General features: G+C 54.3%; 1 protein-coding gene across 1 annotated transcript; it reads right to left on the minus strand.

Moving 5' to 3' along the window:
• Positions 1 to 425: 425 nt before the first annotated feature.
• On the minus strand, positions 426 to 19,834 carry PIP4K2B (phosphatidylinositol-5-phosphate 4-kinase type 2 beta). The gene is made up of 10 exons (XM_050330786.1): positions 19,655 to 19,834; positions 11,848 to 11,945; positions 10,555 to 10,651; positions 8,034 to 8,186; positions 7,098 to 7,244; positions 6,709 to 6,747; positions 6,243 to 6,356; positions 5,699 to 5,957; positions 5,334 to 5,437; positions 426 to 4,401 (listed from the first exon to the last, which is right to left on the minus strand). Exons 1-10 carry the CDS (start codon positions 19,832 to 19,834, stop codon positions 4,321 to 4,323), a joined length of 1,272 nt encoding a protein of 423 aa, XP_050186743.1. The 3' UTR covers positions 426 to 4,320.
• Positions 19,835 to 20,342: the final 508 nt, after the last annotated feature.

Consider the following 20,342-nt stretch of genomic DNA (forward strand, 5'->3'; position numbering starts at 1 on the left):
ACTGAAACCACCCCAAAAACGACGAGCAGCAGCTGGCTCTGGAGCTCTGCCAATTCCAAAGAGCAAGGAGAACGGGCAGTGGCTGTGATGGGGACAGTGGGGAATGGCTCTGCAGGGGTGGGGCAGTCCAGGGGGGGCACACGGGCTGGGTTTGGTGCCCATGGTGGGGACACAAACACTGACCTTGGCAAGGGTGGGGGCACCCCGGGGTGGGACACTTCCTGCAGCTCAGGGAGGCATGGAAAAGACTGCATAGTAGTCACAGGACTGGGAGCATCCACCACCACAGGCCCCCCAAACTACCACACAGCCTCCTTTCCCCCTCTCTCTGGGCTCCCCACCTGCTGGCTGGGGCAGCGCTTTGCAAAGCAGGAATTTCCTCCCCACCCTTCAGCCCCCACTCCCCAAAAAAAAAAAAAAGGAAATAAGACTCAAGTGGTTTAGTTTTCTTGCTGATTATGCTAAAATCTGATTCCAAACCAGGATGCAGGAGCACAGCCTCCTTTTTTCAGGCATCCCGAGTCATCTCCTGCCCCCAAGGGATGAATTTCGTGATTTGTGGCTTTTAGAATTAAACCCGGGTCAGGCAGAGAGACCAGAGGGAAGGATCCCACCCTGCCACGAGGAGTGAACTCCTGCTGGTATTCCCACAGCAAATTCCAAACCCCCTTCCCAGCGCTGGCACCAAGGGTGGGAGCTCCTGGGAGCCCTTGGAACACCCAACATGCTCTGGAGTGGTTTTTATTGCACTACTGGGGCAAAGCTGTGGCTCTGCCCTTCCCTCTCCCACTCGTGGTTACACTGGAGGAGCTGAACCCACAGGGAAGGTGGAAACTCGAACTTCAGAGCAGGTTTGAGTTGCTAAATTCTGAGAGATCAGAGAGAGAGAGCCCCTGTGGGGTGCAGATCCCTGCACAGCTCACCCTTCAGGCGCTGCACTGATGGGTTTGGAACTCCAGCTCACCACCCTGCACTGGGTTTGGTCGGGAAAATCCTGCATTCTGATCCAAATCTGAGCATCCTGAACACCCAACTGCAGGTCTGGCAGCCCGGGGGGACAGGGGGGGTCAGTCAAATGCACTTCAGTGTAAAGTGTTCTGCAGGGGACATGCTACAGACAGAAATATCTACATTCAGCAAACTAGAACTAAATTCACACCAGGAACAGACAACAAACTAGCACAAGCAGTTGTAAAACCAGAATTGAAAGGGCTGGGTTGTCCTTTTTTTTTTTTTTTTTTAAATACTCGAGTTAAAAAAGTGACCTAAAACAAGACTAAAAAAAAAACAAACAAAAAAAAAACCCCAAACAAAACCAAAACAACAACAACAAAAAAAAAACCAAACGAAAGAAAAAGTCCCTTTTAAAAACAAATCAAATATTTGCAGCTTCACTTCTTATTCTGGTAATAAAAATACTGTCTAGAAACAAAAAAAAAATTAGCATTTTTAACGTAATGCTACCTCTCAAAATGTAAACAATATACAAAATGCTTATGTTAAACAAAGTTACATACCTGGGTAAATACATCATTAAGTGATAAAATTGCATTTAATTACTTTAGTACACACAATATGGCAACTTGACAGAAGTGGCAGAACTGGGGAAGTGCTAAAGTGATTCGAGTTTGTGGGGCTTCTCAGATCACTTGAGCCAGAAACAGCCAATTTAATCCTTGCAGGAGTTTGGAGTGGAATAAGAAAATACAGTTAACTGCTCTTAAGCCCTTTTTACCATGACTTCTGCAAAAAGACTGCTGCAGGAATTAACTGTATTTTAACTTTATTCCTCTTTATGAAATCGGGTGAAGGAGATTTTTGCTCCTAATTCCACTCAGGTTTCTTTGGGTTGTTTGTTTTGTGGGGGTCTGCAGTTCACTCACTTCCTTCTTTCTTTCCCCCCCTTATTTTTTTCCCCTCTTCATTCTATATATTTTTAAATAGATGATTTCAAGAGAAACAGTTCCAAAAGCTGCTTTCCCAAAAGGAGAAGGGCAAAACTTACCAAGCCAAAGTTGCAGATATTCAAGGCAGGGTTTTTTTTTTAAAAACTGTCAGGAATAAAAAGTGATTTAATTTATTTCCATTTCTAACTGGCAGTAAACTTAAGTGCTTATCGCTCGAGAGAGAAAGCAAACCAATCTAATGCCCACAAAAGGAAGCTGGTGATGCCCTCCAAGTCCTCCCTTTTTTTTTTTTTTTTTAAAGGATTCTCAACAGCTGCATTTGGATTGTGGTTTTTTCACCTTAAGACACGAGACCCTCCCAGACAAGGGTGTGTTTGCCCCGCCCAGGACAGGGATGGGACTCCAGGAATTTGTCCCTCGTTGAAGGGAACGTTACAAGCCCTAATTTTTGACTTTTAAAGACCCTATTTACAGTGCACTCTCGTGGGCTCAAGCTTTGTGGGATTTTTTTTTTTCTTTTTTGTTTGTTGTCCCCTTCAAAGCTGAGACCTGCGGGATTCACGTCACGAATGCTGGGGATGGAACACGAAACTAAAAAAAAAAAACAACACAACAAAATAAACCCCACAAAGCCCCCACATTCAGGATCAGTCAGGGGAATTACCAGGATGTGATGATGAGCACCAGTTATCTCTCAAAAAGGACCAAATTCCACACAGCAAACTGTAGCACGTGTTACAGCACAGGACAGAGACATTCCAAACAGCTTATTCCCGAAACAAAAGGCATATGTGAAAAAACAGTTTTCAAGGCAGATAAGCAACATGTTTTCAACTGCAAGATGGTTTGTTCAAAACGCTAAATCCTGCTCCAAAAAAAAGAAAAAATTAAAAAAAAAAGAAAATGAAAAAAACAAAAGAACCAAAGGGTCTGTAACTTGTGCAGCAGAGCTAAGAAAACCCAAAGCGAGCCTGACAAGCTTGGCTGTGAAAAGTATTACAAGCATTCTGGAGACAAAACAGGACGTTATTCAGTCACTCCAATCAGTTCCAAATCCTTAGGGGGATGGAAAAATAATCTGGCGCAAGTGTTCAAACATTTCCACTCCTTGACTGTCGCTCTAGAGAGGGGTTTGGAGCAGAGGAGAGTAAAACCAACCACAGCTCAAGTCCTGAGTCCTCTTGAGCAGTGGAATTCGCTCCACAGTCACAGCTCCCAGCACTCCCCACTGGCAGCGAGTCCAACTCCTTCGTGTGCAAGTCACATTGCCATCGGAAAAAGAGAAACCAACTGAGCCAAGAAACCTCTGTCAGGAAACAAATTCAAGTACCTGTTGCAGATGGGGTGGGTAAGGAAGACTGAACATTAGCTAGATTAACACTGGCAGGACTGTGATGGTCAGCTGTGGCCTAAGAGACGCGGCAATTCCTGACCGAGGCGCGGCAGGGAAACGTCCCGAGAGTCAAATGTTATCCCATATCTACAGGTACAAAATGCCTTTTTTTTTTTTTTTTCTTTTTTCTGGTTTTCTTTTAGGGAAATCTTCAGAGCTGGCCAATTGAAAGCACAATGGGTCCGAGCACATCATTAGCTGAGGTTGGTCAATGCCACTACTACTTCTCACACTGGTTGTTTTTTTAAGGTTCTACGAGTTACACCTTTTTTTTTTTTCTTTTTTTTTTTAAGAGATCATCTTTGGTAGATGTTCATTTCCCTCGTCCTTCTTGTAAATCAAGTGCAGTTACAAAAAAGTTTTTGTTTTTTGTTACTTAAATTAACCAAAAAATATAAAGTGTCCCAGTCTGAATTTACCTAAAGTTCAGCGACTCCTCCTTATCAGAGTTATAGTTTCCATCCTTGAAATGGTGAGCTATTTTCCTTCCAATTCCTACCAAGAGGGAAATAAAAGGGATTGTATGTCTTTCTGGTCAAGACAGTCCAATAAAATAAAAATAATAAAAAAAAAAAGGAGTAGTTTGTGGAATCAGGCACTGCTTCACTCCCACTGAACATGATCTAGAGCCACCCCTTTATACAGTGCCACGTCATATCCCTCTGGGATCCTCCTGATCAGAGAGGAGAAAATGTCACTAGAAAGAGCAGTGCTGAAACAATGCACTTTGCTTGGTTTAAAAAGCCCTCAAATCTTAATGTCTGGGCACTTCTGTAACATAAAATCCCACTTTTCCTCCTGGGTCAAGTGGACTGTTGGAGGGTGCACCTAAGAATGAGTTTTTCTCTGAAGTCACGCAGTGCCACACACTCACCTTGCACACACACACACACAACCCACACACACACACCCCACACACACCCCACATGCTGCTACAGTGTCTGTTTGAGTGTCACAGGCTGCGTTCTCTGGGTGAAGGAGCCCCTCTGCTCTTCCTTCCTCGCTGAAGGCTGAAGACAACTATGTCAGGATATTGGAGATGAACTCGTTGAAGCGTTTCGAGTACTGCTCGGGGTTCACGGTGGAGATCTCTGCCCCAGCCTGCAAGGCAGAGACACAGCAGTCACACACCCTCCTCTGAGGGCCAGCAGGGGTGGCAGGGAGGGGCCCTGGCAGCACAGCTCTGCTGGGAAAGACTCATAACCGTGCAAGTTCTAGGACAAAAACCAGCAGGTCTAGAGAGATCCCCCAGGGAAACTGCTTTTAGCTCCAGCTGCGTCTTCAGGCCACGGAGACAAAGCACTGGATTTGTTTCCTGGTGGTTTCCAGGAGATTTAGAAGGAGCATAAAGAAATCATAATGGCTGGAGCTGGGTCAGGGGAGGGTCAGGGTGGGTATCAGGGAAAGGTTCTTGCCCCAGAGGGTGGTTGGCACTGAACAGGCTCCCCAGGGCAGTGGGCACAGCCCCAAGGCTGCCAGAGCTCCAGGAGGGTTTGGACAGCGCTCTGAGGGACAGGGGGGGATTGTTGGGGTGTCCTGGGCAGGGCCAGGGATTGGACTGCATGATCCTGATGGGTCCCTTCCAACTCTTTCTATATAAACTCCACATGGTGGTGGTGGTGGGTTGATGGTTGGACTTGTGGATCTTAAAGGTCTTTTCCAACCTTAACGATTCCATGATTCCATGTCCTGCTAACCTGGGCTTTTCCCAAGCCCTTTTGGGCAGTTCAGGATTGCTGCCAGGGCACAGGAGTGGCCCCCTGCAGCCAGTGAATCCCTGCTCCGTGAGGTGCCTCAAGCACCTCCCAAACCGGGATGTAAACACAAATCAGCCCCAAGCACCCAGAGAGAAAACCTTCATGGGACAGTGGTGAGGGAAGAGCTGCTCCTGCACACAGGCACTGCAGAATTTCCACACTGGGAGGAAAATCAGTGCCAGGAGACACCACACACACACACAGACACACACACAGAGGGCCATGCAGGCAGAGCAGAAGCCCCCAAGCCCACCTCCCTGCAGGTGCCAGGCTTACCCCGTGTTTCACTGTTTTGGCAGCATGTGCAGCTTTCTTCTTCGCGTCGTAGGGCGTGAGAATGTCTATGATGGCCATGAAGTAAACTTCCTTCTTGGGGGCACCTGGCGAGGCAAGAGAGTGGCTGGCACCCCCTGAGCAAAGCCCAGCTCCGCTCCCCTCCTCCACAGACACCCAGCAGAGCTGGCTGGGTGAGGCTGGCAGGGAAAGCAGAGCAGGAGGGGCAGGGAACACCGGTGGGCCAGCACAGCAGAAGCATCACTTCTACCCCTTCCAGCTGAGCACAGCAAAGGGGAGGGACGGTCCTGGCACTGCGCTGAGCCCCAGGGCACCTCCCCTGCCCCCCACAGCTCCACAGCACTCACTTTCGTGGCTTTTCATGGCGTAGACGTCGACGGAGGGGTCGAACTCGCCGGGCCCGAAGAAGCGGGGGTAGTTGAGGAGGTTTCCGGGGCTGTCCGGGGGGGTCCCGTAGGAGGAGATGGGGTTTCCCCCCAGGCCGTCGTTCTCACACTCCTCATCCTCGGCCCGATCCTCCACTTCCATCTCCTCCTGCTCGGCCCGGTCGACGTCGTGGATCCCAACCAGCAAACTGTAATCCATGATCTTCAGCTGGGCCAAGAACTGGGGGGGAAAGAGAGCAGTGAGAACAGCAGCACCCACAGGAGTGGGATCACAGATCCTCCGTCCTGCCCTGCCAGCACCTCCCTAAGAAAGGGCTGCAGTGAGAGCTAAACCCTTCTCAGACTCCAGAGAATCCACACACGAGCTCACAGGCCCAGTGCCCTCAGCACAACCCTGCCTGATCCAGGACTCGCTCTCCAGGCACTGCTGCCCCCCTGGAGCCAGAGGCCACAGTGAGGATCCAGTTTTGGGACACAGAAGAAGAGCTGTTCCCTGGGAAACTACCTCCACATCCCGCTTCAGCTTTTCGAGGAAGTTCTTTTTACTCTCTTCTCCAACATGCAGCTTCTGACCCTCATTCAAGAAGTCGTTGTCCTTGAACGTCGGGAGATCCTTGGCCTGCAACAAAAAGCCTGTGTCAAGTTCTCCAACCCTGGGGGAGGGCTGGACCACGGATCCCTCAGAAATGTGTGGATTGAGCAGCCCTCCAGGGCTGCACCAGGGTCTTTTTGGCTTGTTTTAAGGTGAAGTGGCTCATCCTGTCCACTAGAGATGAAAATGGCATCAGGCAGAGCACAGTAATTATCAGTGGATCCAGAGAAACTCAAGGCAGACACAGAGCAACTGAGCTCAACTCAGGGCCTGTTTAACAACCCCTGCTCAATACCCCTTTGGAAAAGGGAAATCAGTTGGATCCCATCTGCTTCCAACCACCAGGAGGAAGGAAAGGCTGGCCAGAGTTGCTCCATACCTTCTCTTTATCACTTGCTTCCCTGGATACTGTTGAGCCCTGATTAAAAAAAAAAAAAAAAAGAAGAAAATATCATTCCTGCACTATGTGTCATATTCCCAACAAATTCACAATTTAATTTCTCCATGCAGAAGAAATTCTGCAAGTATTTTTAAAACGAGTGCTCAACCCCCTTCTCCACGATCTCCCTGGTTTAGTGCAGGTCACTTGGGACGGGGAAAATGCACCCACATGTGAGCCCCGAGCGATGCTCCATCCAGAGCCCCCAAAACCTGACCCCGTGACCAAAGCCCACGAGCCTGGCAAGTGGGTGTTACAAAGCCCATCTCCCAGCCCCCTGGAGGAGCTTCCAGCCCCCTGGAGGAGCTCCCAGCCCCCCAAAGCCTCACCTTCAGGTCGTATTTCCTGTGCACAGTCAGCCTGTGGCTGAAGACGTTCCTGGTGACCACCATGTAGGTCTCCACGCCGTCCACCGTGAGCCGGTACATGCCCAGGAACTGGGGCAGGAGGGTGTTCCCGTGGCACTCCACGATGAACTGCAGGGCAGCAGGGGAGGGGAGGGCAGAGAAGGACAGTTCTGTCACACAGACCCCACCTCTGACACAGCACAAGCTCAGCAGGATGCTGACAGTGATCCCCCCCGCCCAGTTCCAGCCACCTGACACCGATGTGGAAGGAAAGGAGGCCTGAAATGCCCCCCTGGGGTCTCAAGAAAAGGAGTCATGGCATGGTAAGAACCTTCCAGCCCTGAGCTGAGACAGAGCATCCCATTCCCTGAGCAACCTGATCCAAGGAGTGGCACCCCTGCCCATGGCAGGGGCTTGGAACTGGATGATCCTTAAGGTCCCTTCCGAACAAAACCATTCTGGGATTCTTGGACTGCCTGTGCATGCCCAGCCTGCTGTGACAGGCCAGGCGTGCCCTGGCACTGCCCAACGTCCCTTCTCATGGTTATCTAAGTTTACCTGACAGTGAGGAGCAGATGGGCTGGCACATAACGTGGACCAGGGCAGAACATTTCCCACTGTCCCCATTTTGCCCCCCTTCCCTGCTCCTCTCCAGTCCCTCTGGAAAGCCTAACACAAAGCACTGAACTGGGAGCACGTTTACAGGTCTCAGGCACCAGCAATCCACAATTCCCTGATGTAAGGAACGGGGTGAGCTGCGAAGGGGCTCAGCACTGTGAAGAAACAGGCAGCTGGGCCACATTTGGCCCTCAGATCCCAAGGAACTCATCTTTCCTCCCACAAAGCCGAGCTGCGGACCCCCAGCAGCCCCCCGGGGTGTTTGCAGCCCATCTCCCCAGGGTTCCAGACTCACCGTACCTGGTGGTACTTCTTGAGGATGTTGTGCATCTCCGCCACGTCCTCGCTGGACACGGCCTTGATGACAAACCTCCTGTCGTAGGTGGTGAGGAAGCGGGCGCCGCAGCGGCCCTGGCTGTCGCTGTTCACCGGCGCGCTGCGGGTCACCGAGTTCTGGGGGGGCAAGCACAGGGGCAGGGACTGGCAGGGGCTCTGCCACCTCCCCTGGGGAAGGAAGGGCAGCCTCGGGAAGCGGGGTGGGACACGGCTGAGCAGGGCCAACCCCCGGAGCAGACACTGCAGGCGTGTTCTGTCTCGCGTTTTAAAAACCTGGAGGGTTTTAGGGCTTCCAGCCGGGCCTTTTACCTGCTGACACGTTTGACTCCAGCACCTGGCAGGTGTTTTTGAGGGCATTTTTGTTTTGCTAGAAGACACAGAATACACAGGCCAAGAGCTCTCAGCATTTCAGCAATGTAACAAGAGTCGGGATATTCCTGAGGTTTAAGGAAAGCCAGAACAAACCCACTGAAAGGGCCTGTTGCCTTTCCCATCGCAAAGCAGCTTAAACTGGCCAAAGTCTCGCGGTTTGGGAATTCTTTGCAGGTCATCCTGCAACCAAAAGCCACCCTCAGCCCCTGCTATTCTTGCCATCGGACGTAGAAGATGGGAGTATAAATAGCCTGGCCGTTCTTCCGACAACCAGCAGCATCTGTCTTCATCTCCCTGTCTCCACCCTTAGCAACCAGACACTGCAGCTCCCCTTCAGACTTGCAGCACGACTGGAAAATCCCAGGAAAACGGCACAGCGAGGATCTGCCACGCTCCCCGAGCCACCAGCACCAGAGCTCTTTGCTCTGCTGTCCCCTCCCCAGGCGGTGGGAGCCTCACCCCTCAGCCAGAGCCACTGCTCTTCACACCTGCCAAGCCCAGCAGGTCACCTGTCTCCTGTGGGTCCCCTCTCCATCCCTTCCAAGCTCCACCTTCCCACTCCACCCTGCCCAGCCACCAGCCTGTGCTCAGGAGCCATTTTATCCACCAACAGCCTCCCACCAGCATCTCCCCCTGCCACAGGTCCAAGCAGGGAGTGGAGAGCTGTGCTCTAAGCACAGCAGTGCAAGCACCTGGAGGATGGATTTTAGCCAGATCTCAGCATCTCAGGGTTGGACAATGTGTCTGAGGATGGATTGCTTTTTTTGTAGGTGACAGTGACACTGCTCTCTCCTCTCCCCTCAGCTCTGGAGCCTGCTCAGCTGCAGGCACAGACAGAGCCTGCTGTGAGAAAGGGATTTACCGCGTCACGCTGCAAGTGAGCCGAGAGGTTTCCTTTCAGAACGAGGCATTTAAAGCTTCTAAAACTTTAATGAAGCAGGGGGGAAAAAAAACTCCACTGCTGCCAACGGCTTTGGAAAGCGTCAGGAAAATAAAGGCAAACAGAAAAATCCCCCTTGTTTCCTGCTGACATTTGCAAAGGAGTCTGTGCTGCACAGTTTAATCAGGCCCTCACCTCAAAACCACAGAGCTTTTCTTCTGGAGATGGGAAGCAGAAATCGTGACCACACTGAGCATTACCAAATTCACAGCCCTTCGGGTTTGCCTTCCTGTCCACACTTGCCCACCTCTTCCACACTTGGGGTGTTACATTTAGTGTTCTGGCTCCATTCCCACTCAAGCCACCACATTTTACCCACCTGGACTGAGCTCAGTTAACGTTTTGCTTTTTAAGAGGTCAAACTACCCCAGAGCTGGGAGGAACAATCCTCCAGGGCAGCAGGGGAAGGGCACTCCCCCACGTGCCTCCCTGGCTGGCGGATCCCGGGGAGCATTCCAGCGGATGCCCCGGTCCTGGCGCCGTGCCCGTCTCCATCAGCGGCAGCCGAGGACGCCGCGTTAATTCCCGGCCACCCGGCCTGCCAAAGGCCACGCTGCCATCAAAGCCTCCCTCCCTCCCTCTGCACGGGCTTTCCCCTCTTTTCTGAGATCCCCAGGCAGCCTCCTGCTCGTCTCCTGCTGTGGGTGGAAGGGTGGCCCCGCTGCTGCAGCAGGAGCTGTGACATCTCCCTCTCTCTCTCTCTCTCCCTGGATTTAAGCCCCCCAAAAGTCTGTCCCCTCCAAGGCAAAGCTGAGCCTGTGGCCTGAGGGGACGTGTCCCAGAGCAGGAGCCACCCTGATACACCCAACTCAACAATACACACACTTGGACAAGCAGCAGATTCACCTGAACCTGTAAAACAACACCGGGCTCATTTTCCTTGCAGATGTTCCACACTGGATCTTTGCCATCCTCCAGCTCCTGCCTTTCCACCATGGCTCCTATTTCACACCTAGGTTTAAACTCCCCAGAGCAGGGACCATCTTCTCCTTCTCCTCTTGCCCAGTGCTTGGCACAGCAAGCTCTCCTGCACTGCTGTGGGCCCTGGGGTTACCACGATTACCAACCCAGAAAAGCTGATGATAACAATGTTTGTGTCAGGGTTTCTCCACCAGCTGGGATATCCTGTGCTAGGGAAAGGTGTCAGGAGGGCAGGGAGGGGAGAGCTGGTACCTGGTAGTCTTGATCATCGATCCCAAATCTTTCCCGGAGGTTCCGGAACACCAGTGGACAATACTCCTTAAACTTAAAGCGGCTTGGCAAGTTCTCCCTTGGGGCAGAAAAGATGTTTGTGTGTAACAACGACCAGCTCGTGAAATCAAACCAAACTTTTCTCCCACTTCTCTCCCCAGGATTTCCCACCTCCTCCCACCACCCTGCAGGTACTTCCCCTCACGAGGGCAGCTTGTTTGTTTGGATGCCTGCAAAAGCCATCTCTCCACAGGGGTGTCTGCAGGATCCCGACTAACAGGCTGCCTGGGTGAGGATGCAGAACAATCTCCTCTGCCACAAGCACAGATCCGGCAGGATCGTTTCTCTCTCTGCCCCTCCTTTGTTGCCTTGTGCTGTGCAGTCCCACAGCTGCCCCCTGCACACCCTGTTACTGGGGAAGATGAGGAGCTGCAGCACAAAGGGGGGGTGGAGGGGTGGGCTCTGATTTCAGATCCCATCAGATCACTCATGCGTCAAAAGAAAGGTCAGCGCACCACAAACCGGGAGCCTGGAGGAGAGGGGGGGGAATCAGCTCCAGCCTGGCACGTTCCAGAGCCAGCTCTGCTGCCAGGCTGCCCCCGAGCACAGGACAGCGGGAACACACAGCATTCCCTGCCACTGAGAGCTGCAGCTGCTCCCTGCCCTGCTCTGATCCCGCCCAGGGGGACAGGCAGAGGGGATGATCCCCACGGTGGGAGCGTTTGGCAGCTCACTGTCAATGAGAGTCCTTCGCACCGAAACGTGGGAAACGAAAAATCTCTGTAGGAGAAGAGGGAAGAGCAGATACTGCGCTGTTGTGCGTGCCAGGGAAGACAAACTTTCCAATCACACTCCCACTCTCCAAAGCTGATCCCTGGGAAACTCAGTGAAAACAAAGGATTCATCGGGTAGCGCTGCAGCCCTGCACTCACACAGAGCAAGGGTGGGGAACACGGCTCCAGGAGGGCTTCCAAAAACTGACCTTCTGGGAATAGGAGATGGGAGTAAATCCCCAGACACCCCGTGGGCCAGGGGTACAGCACAGCCTGAGGGCTGTGAAGGGTCTTACCCCTCAAAGGAGAGAAACCAAGCCACAAAAGAGCATCTCAGGGACGGACTGACCCCTGCCACGTCCTGGTGAGGGGTCTGGGCAGGGCACAGGCTCAGGCCTCGTGTCCAGCCACGCCACATCCTCTCGGCATTTCCACTGGGAACAACCCAGAAGGCCTTCACCCCCCAGCAAAGGGACAAAGAGGTTGGGAAGCACCTACTTACTTGTTGAATAGATGATTGTCCACCTTAATCTTACTGTAGGCTTTAAAGTCATCGGGCATTAACATGACAGGGACGGGAACATTGCTGAGCTCGTTGATCTGAAAGAGAGAGGAAAAGGGGACTCAAAGCTCTGTTCCACTGGTCCACAGGGACTGTCAGGGATGCCAAAAACACCAGAGGCTGGTTTGGGAGCACCAGAACCCATCAGACTGGGGAGCACTGTGGTTAAGAGCTCAGCACCATCACGTGGCGAGTCCTCACCTCCATCCATCCTTTCACCTTCCACTGACCATCCAAGACACAGCTGAGAACCCAGACACATCCACAGACCAGGGAACAGCAGATTTTATGTTTTCACTAAGCCCCCTTTGCCTTTATCCAGGGAACGTTGCATCAGCCAGTTTCTTAACTAGTTCTCCCTGTTCCAGATCACTGATGACCCAAGTCTTGGCCGTGAATGGACTCTGGGAGCTTTGGTGCAGCCCAGCACAGCTCCCCATGGATGCTGTTTCCATGCTTGCTGCCTCCTGTTGCTCTCATCCCACCTTCTCTGGAGGGATGAGTCACTCCACTAGATTGTTTTTGCTCCTTAGTCATGTGTGGCAGCCACAGGAACACAGGGAAGCAGAAGAATGAATGTTCAGCTACTATTGTACAGACAGGCTTGTGCTGCAGCCCCCAGCAGTGACAGCACTAATAATAATAATTAAACCCCAACAGAAATCCACCTCTGGGCTGTGTCTGGCTGCCCTGCTCCACACAAGCCCCGTGCACTGACAAGGCTGTGCCAGAATCAAGAGCAGGTCAAGAGGCACCACGTTTCTGAGGGCCCTGGTGTCACCCACTCCCAGGGACTCCCATCTCACTGAGCTGCTATAAACAGCCTGGATCTAGGAAGCAGTTTCACTCCAACTCCGTTCCCATAACTACTGTGCCAAGCAGGTAATGCTGGAGAGAGAGGCAGACAACGCTGGCAACAGCAGGCTTTGGCTACGAGTCAGGCCCAGGGTCTGTTCCCAACACCGAAATCTTCCGCAGGTCAAGTGACTTCCAGCACGCTTGGAAAGCTGCTGGAAAACTTCCCTGCTGTCTGGGAACAGGGGCCAAGTCATCAGGCTGAGGGAAGGGACTCCAGCTCCGGGATTCCCCGTTCCCTGCGTGCAACAGGACACGGCAGCGCTGCCCAAACCGCTGCCACATCCCCACGAGGACCACGGGGATTCCACGAGGTCCCTGCTTATCACCCCCTTCTCCCCAGCACGACAAACCAGACCAGACTGAACACACGTCAGACTGGAGAGAAAGACAAAAAAAAAAAAAAAATAGATGGCTATTTTCAGAGCCAGCCATCCCACACAGCAGATAAGCGGGAGCGGAGATGGGGGCTCTGAACAGCCCTGCCCTGCTTCTCCTCAGAGCTGCACCAAGCACTCCCAGGAAACGCCCTGGGATGGATGAATAAATAATGTCACCCCCCCCAAGACCATCAGCAATCCCCAGGGAGCAGGCAGGGCAATGCCAAGGCTCAGCCCTGCACTGAGCTGCTCCTGGAGCCGGAGGGGAGGAAAGGGGGGAGCACTCCAGGTGAGGAAGGGATCTCCCAACCACTGCAGGGAGCTGCATCCCAGCCCCTCGGGGTGAAGAGAACACAACCAACTCTGCACCAAGGCAGAGGCGCTGCCTCCAGCCACTCATTATTCTCCCAGGAGGGGAAAGCCCGAGGGAGCAGCTCCTGCTCCCATCCTGCTCCCAGGGGGAAGGCACAGCCAAGCCGTTATCAGCTCCCTGGCGAGCGGAGGAAGGGTGCTGATGGCTGGGAGGGAACAGCGGCTCGGAGACTGCCTCCTCCCCGCCAGAGACTCCGACACAAACGCTTCCAGGCGCCCTGGTTTCTGCCACCACGGCACAGAACCCCAACAGCGAGAGCGTGGCACCTGTTGCGGCGCTGCTGACTGGCAGAAATGGAGCGCCAGGATTCCTCGTTTCCCTTCAGAGGGATACCACGGGCACAGAAATGCCCCCCCTTTTCCCTGTAGAAGCCTTTCCTCCCTTCCAGCTGCGTTCAGGTTGCTGGGTGATTCGGGGATTTCGACTCCTGGGGACACAGGAGGAGGATGGGGTTTGTGCTGCACTGGCCATTTCTAGTGCCAGCACTGCCCTCTGCTCCTGACAGCGGCCTGGAAGCAAAGGTGGGGTTGGTTAGTTTATTTTTGCTGTTGTGTTAAGGGGTTTGGTTTGTTTTTCAAACACAGAGTGCCCTCACAGTAACACCCCTGCTTGACACCTCCCAGAGGGAGGGGAACCAGAAGCCCCCACACCACCCCGGGACGGGGATATCCCAAACCCTCCCTTCCCACAGCACAACCCTCAGCACGCAGTTCCCCTTCCTAAGGATTATCCAGTGAACCACGAGGAGCCCGAATGGCCAGCACCCATCACCTCTCCAGAGGGGGATCCCTCTGCTCGGCTTATCCCGGTGGAATCTGCGAGCAGCCTCCGGGAGCAACGTGACTAACGCCTGGCACATGTTTGCTCTCTCGCCTTCTCCCCGGGGAGGGGCGTGGAGAGCAGATTATATATAGCAGAGTGTGTGTCTCGGGGTATTTATGCTACAGGAGGCAAGGTCACGGCAAGGAGCACGGCAGGGAGGGGCCGGGAAACCTCGGCTCCCGGGAAGTCTGTTCCCAAAACAAAAGAGAATCTGAGGATTTCCAGATTCTGCCCTTGGATCCACCTGGAAAACGAGCCCCTGGTTTTGCCCAGTTTTCTTTTTGTAGCAGCACAGAGCCCTGAGAGGGACCAGCCCAGGCTGGAAGCACCATGACAAGTGCATTTTGCCACCTGCACTTTGCAGAAAGACTTTTAAGGCCCCAGCCCTACCCCTCCCAGGTCAGATTTCCCAGCGGGAATGGCACATTCCCAGAACCTCCCAAAGGGGCTCAGACGCACCCCGGGCTCGGGGGATTTAAAACCAAGACCCCTTTTAGCCAAACCTGCTGCCAACCTTCCCAGGGCAACAGCAGCAGCACTAAGGACAGGGATGCTTTCACCACATCCTGAGAACAAAGGAGCAATTCCCAAGGAATTCAGGCAGCCTCCCCATGCCCAGAGTCACTCCAGCAAGGAGAGGGATGCAGATCAAAGAGACACAACAACCCCAGGGAAAGGCAGGTGGAAGATGTCACCAAGGAAAGGCTTGGGGCAGCAGCAGATGAGGGAAGGAAAACCTTCATCCCACCCTCCTCTTCAGCAGCGAGCTCAGCCCTGCAGCTCCTCCAGCTCCCCCCAGTCCCTTCATCCTCAACCAGCACAATTCAGCCTGGCCTAAGCCACCCCTGGCCTTCCAGGCCTGGAAAAACACCTCCTCCAAGACCTCCTCCCTGTCTCTCTCTCTCTCTCTCTCTTTCTTAAGCTTTTATTTCCCGGTCATTGGAATTCCTGAGCCACACCAGTCAGGAGTTCAGGGCTGGTAATCTGTGTTTGCCACCCAAGCCAATCCCTTTTCCAATAAGAGGCACATCAATATTCCATGTCATTCAGGGACAGCTGTTGGGATGAACGGGCCAGGCATAATTTTGTTTCAAAACCTGACTGTAGCCTCAAAGTGGCAATTACCATTAGTAAATTGATGGGAAAATGCAATTTGTTTACTAACAAGATCCAGCTGATGGAGTGTGTGAGCCTACTCTCCAGGATTCTTTACAGCAGGAATTTGCTGGGGGAAATAAAGATACTTTGTTCCCCCCCCCCACAACCCCCTCAAAGCCTTTCCAAGGCATCTCCAAGTACTTTGTGAGCATTACTTAAACTTTATTATCCCTCTGGGGAAGGAGGTAAAAGACACATGGCAAAATCACTCTACAGCACGGAGACAAACCCACATCTGCAGCAAAACTTTGCTGCTGCTCGACACAGTAAAGGAACTGGGTGATGGTTTGAGGGACAAAAAAAAAAAAAAAAAGCCTGTTTTCCATGAATTAGAGCATGATTAATCAGTATCCATGCTAACAACCCCATGCAACGCCAGGGAAGCATGAATCTTGGAGTCAATAATTCCTGCCAGTGCTCTGGGGACACCAGAGGGAGGGAAAAAGCAGCCCCTGGTGACAGCAAACCCACCCCTTCCCAAACAAAGTGCTTGGGAGCCTGTGGAAAGAGGCAGAGGAGTCAGTGCCACCCTCCTGTCAGCACAGCTCCAGGGCCATGGGAAGCATCTCCCACTCCAGGTGGGCAGAGCCATTGCTTCCCTTGGTCCTAAAAAAAACCCCTGAGGAATGGGAAGGTTCAACGACCCACCCATGGCCTCACCAGCCAGTGGCAGAGCAGGGGAACGAGCCCCATTTTCCTGGCTGAACTTCCCAGGAAAACCTTCTTTTCCCTCCATGGCCAGCAAGGAAAAAGGGCTCCTGGAATCCCCATTTCACTGGGATCCCATTCAGAGCCACGGCCTCGGTCATTACCAGGGCTGTCATGGCCATATGCTGCTCTCTCCAGAGGTCAATTAGAGCCAGGGCAGACAGCGGGGTTGGGAAGGACAGATCCAGGCTGTTCCCACTGTGCCAGGGCCAATTGATGGGATTTGAGCATTTGATATGTGGCAGATGCTGCTCTGGCTACAATTAACATGGCAGCACCGAGCCCAGCGCTGCGGAGCAGGGAGGAGCGAGCTGCAAATCCCAGTTCTGCTGTTTCCCTGGAATACTAACGAGCTCTGCTCTGGCTCCACTCCTAAAGGTCCTGGGAGATGGGGCTGCTGCTCCAGCCAGGAATCTGGAGCCTCTGGAGCTCAGGAGGCTGCCTCAGGCCAGGTCCACACGGCCAACAGATCTCCCCTTTTCCACCCAAACGGGATGTTTATGCCACCCCCTGTCCCTGCCAGCAATCCAGGGCCACAGGGAGCCTTTCCAGCTCAACTGGCACCTCGAGGAGCATCATCACAGCCTGACTGTTCATTCAACCAACAGATCCAGGAGTTGCTCCCTGGCATGCCAGTGCCTCCCACCAGCAGCACCTTCCAAGCGTTTCCAGAGCACCACACACAACACTGCTCATCACCCTGCTGGGCTTCCAGAACCATCCCAGCTCTCCCAGCCCGTGCACACAGACCCATCCAGGGCTCGGAGGGAGAAGGACACACACACACACACACACATCCAACCAGGAGGAGCTGCAGCTCCTCTGCCACTGCCATGACAACAGCAAGGGAAGCTTCCCGGGAACCATCTCCACACGTCTGCTGGGCTCAGTGTGTGTCACAGAAAACTCACAAGTCAAGGGTGAGCCTCCCCCTTCCCCCTCTCCCTCCCCTCCCCTGAATTCTTCTAGTCCAAAATGCAGTGGTTTGACTCATACCACCCACATTTGGCCCCACCAACACCAGCCACGGCCCCACCCCGATCCCAGCGCTGGCTGGGGAGCACCAGGACAGCCAAGCCCCAGCTCCCGATTCCAACACTCCAGACTGGTTTTCCAGAGGCCAGCTGCTGTTCTTGGGGCGCTGCTGACCCCCCTGCAGACCCCTCCCCTGTGCTCACACCAGCTGCTCCCGAGCCTGTTTAAAAGGCAAGGCCGAGCCGTTGCCAGACTCGGATAAGGGACCCGCGGGAATTTCTCCAGTGGATTGCACAAAATGGTTGTTTGTTTGATTTGTCTGTGAAAAAGTTCATCTCAGATGCAAGTAATTCTGACAGACTCTCGCTGGCACGGCCCCGGGGCTGTGCTGAGAGCTCTTTTCTCCTCCTCCCACTCCAAGGATCCCAAGGCAGAACTCCAGGGACACAGCCAAGAGACTCACCCACCCTTCCTCATCCAGCTCTGCTCCAGGAGCCAAACATTTAAACATCCTCCCCCAAAAAAAAGACAGTCCTAACAAAGTTTAAAGGCATCCCCAAAATCATTTCCACGCTGGCCAGAAGCACAGAATTCCCATTCCCACATAACCAGGGCACCGGGACCATCTCCCAGACACGGCCCAGGAGGAGCAGCTGCTCGTGGTGAGTCAGTGGAGCCACCTCAGCTCTGAGCTGTGTCACAGCAGCCCTTTTGGGCGCTCACACCCTCACCCAAGCCCAGAGAACGTGGTGGCAGGGAGGTGGAGGGATTTACTGGGAAATCCTGGATGCCTTTCCAAGGGTGAGGAGGTCACAGCTGAACTTTTCTCACCCCCTTCCCAGCCCCTCAGGACACCGTGGCTCCTTCTGGCAGCAATTTCTTCCTAATACACATCCCATATAATCTCATTACCAGCTTAGTGTCGCCTTGGTTCCCCCACTTTGCCCAAATATTTCACAGCCAAGTGCTCCCAAAGTTACACTGTCCTGATCCAGGGCCTCAAATCCCTGCCAGGCTCTGACTACCCAGGCAGCTACGACACCAAAAAAAAGAACAACACAAAAAAAAAAACCCCCCCCAAAAAGGCAAATTTCCACCGAGCAACAACTGTCCCTAAGAGGCCACGGGTGGGGCTCCAAAGAATCCCTCCAAATTCCATTTCTTCAGGGCTTCTAATGGCACCACAGATCAAAGCCTGATTAAACTCATTATCCTGCTTCCTGGGCAAGGCTCTGAGTGCTTGGAACATCCTTTGACTCCGTGCTGAACTACATTTGGAAGCTTTCACTCCAGCCAGGCAAGCCAGGAATGCAAGCCTGATCTTTTTTTTTTTTGGTGTGTTATTTGTTTCTGAAAAAAAATATATAAAATATTAAGCCCAAATCCCTTTCACTCTCTAGGAAACATCCACTAATCCACTGGAGAAATAGGTGTGTCTGAGCCCTAAAAGTGGATTAATTCAGGAAGGGATGAGGCTTGTGGATTCTCTGACCACCTAGAACAGCATCCAGCACCCACATCCAGGAATCAGTCCTCCTCTCCAGCACGAATTTGTGCCTGACATCACAGAATATTCCAGAGAAGACATGAAGATGGTCTTAGGAATTACCAGAGAAGGTGGATTAGAGCTGAGCCAGCACAGACATTCCCAAGGGACCCTCTCCCACCTCCCTCCCACAGGAGCCGAGGCCAAGAGCACAGGCATGGCCTGAGTCCTGGAGGATGAAGCCTGGAATCCAAGGGAGACAAGGCTGGACAGATGGAGCCCAAACGCCTCCTTTTTTGGGGGGATGGAGGCGAGAAACACACATAATGATCCAAGTGAGGAGCAGGGGTGTCCCCTCTGGGCTGTGACACGAGGGGGTGGCAGGAAAGGGACAGGGGACAGGGCTGTGGGTGACAAATCAGTGTCCTCGGTGCCAGAGGGGGGTGTGACAGGGCTACAGCACCCAAAACAGCATCGCTCCCTCTTCCCAGCCCTGGGAGTGGGGGGGGGAGAGGTGCTGGGAAAGGCGCCAGGGGTGGGGGCAAAGGGACGGGGCAGGGAGGGACCCCTGACCCCAAAGCGCCTGGGGATGCTCCGGGAAAGGAGCCCCGGGAGAAAAGGAACCACCGGGAACAGAGCCCAGGGAGGGGCTGGATCAGGGATGGCACGGAGAGGGAGGGAAGGCTGGGATACAGGGGAGAGAGGGTGTGGGGGATAAAACCCGCTGTGGGGAGGGAGGGGTGGGAAAAGGCCCAGGCTGAGGGGGAAGGGGATGATCTGGGAGGGGGGCTCGGGCACCTGCCGAGGGGAAAGGACGGGCGTGAGGGGGATGAGGGGGATGAAGAGGACGAGGGGCAAGGCCGGGTGTGAGGGGGCGAGGCCCCGTTCCCGGGGGTCTGTGCCGGGCCCATCCCCGGCTCCGAGGGGGATAAGGAGGGAGTGTGTGGGGTGTGTGTGGGAGGGGGAGATGCCCGCGCCGCCCGCTCTCACCGTGTGGTTCGCCCCCCACATGAGGACGCTGAGCAGCGGCTCCGAGGCCCGGAACAGCTTCACCTTCTGGCACACGAAGTGCTTCTTCTTGGTCTTGGTCTTGCTGGCGCTGAGGGCCGAGCCCAGCGCGGCCCCGCCGCCCCCCGCCGTCCCCGCGGCCCCCGCGCAGTTCGCGGCCATGGCGGACCCGACCGACCCCCTCCCCGCGCCCCCCTACCAGCGCCTCCGCATGGTTCCGCCCGGCCCGGCGCACGCCCCCCGCTCCGGCCCGCAGTGGTACCGCCCGGCCGCGGCAGCCCCGGCTGGTTGAGCTCCCCCGCCCTCCCCGCCGCGGTGGTGCGGTCCTCGTGTGTGTCCCCCCTCCCGCCCCCGCGGTTGGTTCGCTCCGCCGCGGCGGCAGAGCCCGCTCCGGCCCCGCGCTGAGGAGGCGCCAAGATGGCGGCGCGCGGAGGGGGCGGGCGGCGGGAGGTGCCATGGCCGCCCCCGCGGGGGTAGGGGGAGGAAGAGCCGCGGGTAATGGCGGGGCTGAGGATCGGCCCGCGGGTGGAACGCGGAGAACCGCGGCGCGCGTTGGGCTGACACGCGGAATAACGGAGAGGGACGGAGCCGGGAAGGGGAAAAGCGCCCTTCCCTCCTCCTCTTGGCGGAGATGGTCTCGCCCAGCCGGCGTGAGGCGCCCGCCCAGGCC

This window comes from Myiozetetes cayanensis, unplaced genomic scaffold (genome assembly GCF_022539395.1).
Source record: "Myiozetetes cayanensis isolate MyiCay16 unplaced genomic scaffold, myiCay2020 scf44, whole genome shotgun sequence".
NCBI classification, from domain to species: domain Eukaryota; kingdom Metazoa; phylum Chordata; class Aves; order Passeriformes; family Tyrannidae; genus Myiozetetes; species Myiozetetes cayanensis.

Excerpts from the sequence above, each read along its gene's own strand:
- PIP4K2B (XM_050330786.1), bottom strand. The coding sequence starts at position 19,834 with ATGGCCGCGAACTGCGCGGGGGCCGCGGGGACGGCGGGGGGCGGCGGG. Across the intron at positions 10,652-11,847 it reads GACAATCATCTATTCAACAA|GGAGAACTTGCCAAGCCGCT; the intron begins GTAAGTAGGTGC and ends TTCTGCCCCAAG. Across the intron at positions 6,748-7,097 it reads ACAGGAAATACGACCTGAAG|GGCTCAACAGTATCCAGGGA; the intron begins GTGAGGCTTTGG and ends TTTTTTAATCAG.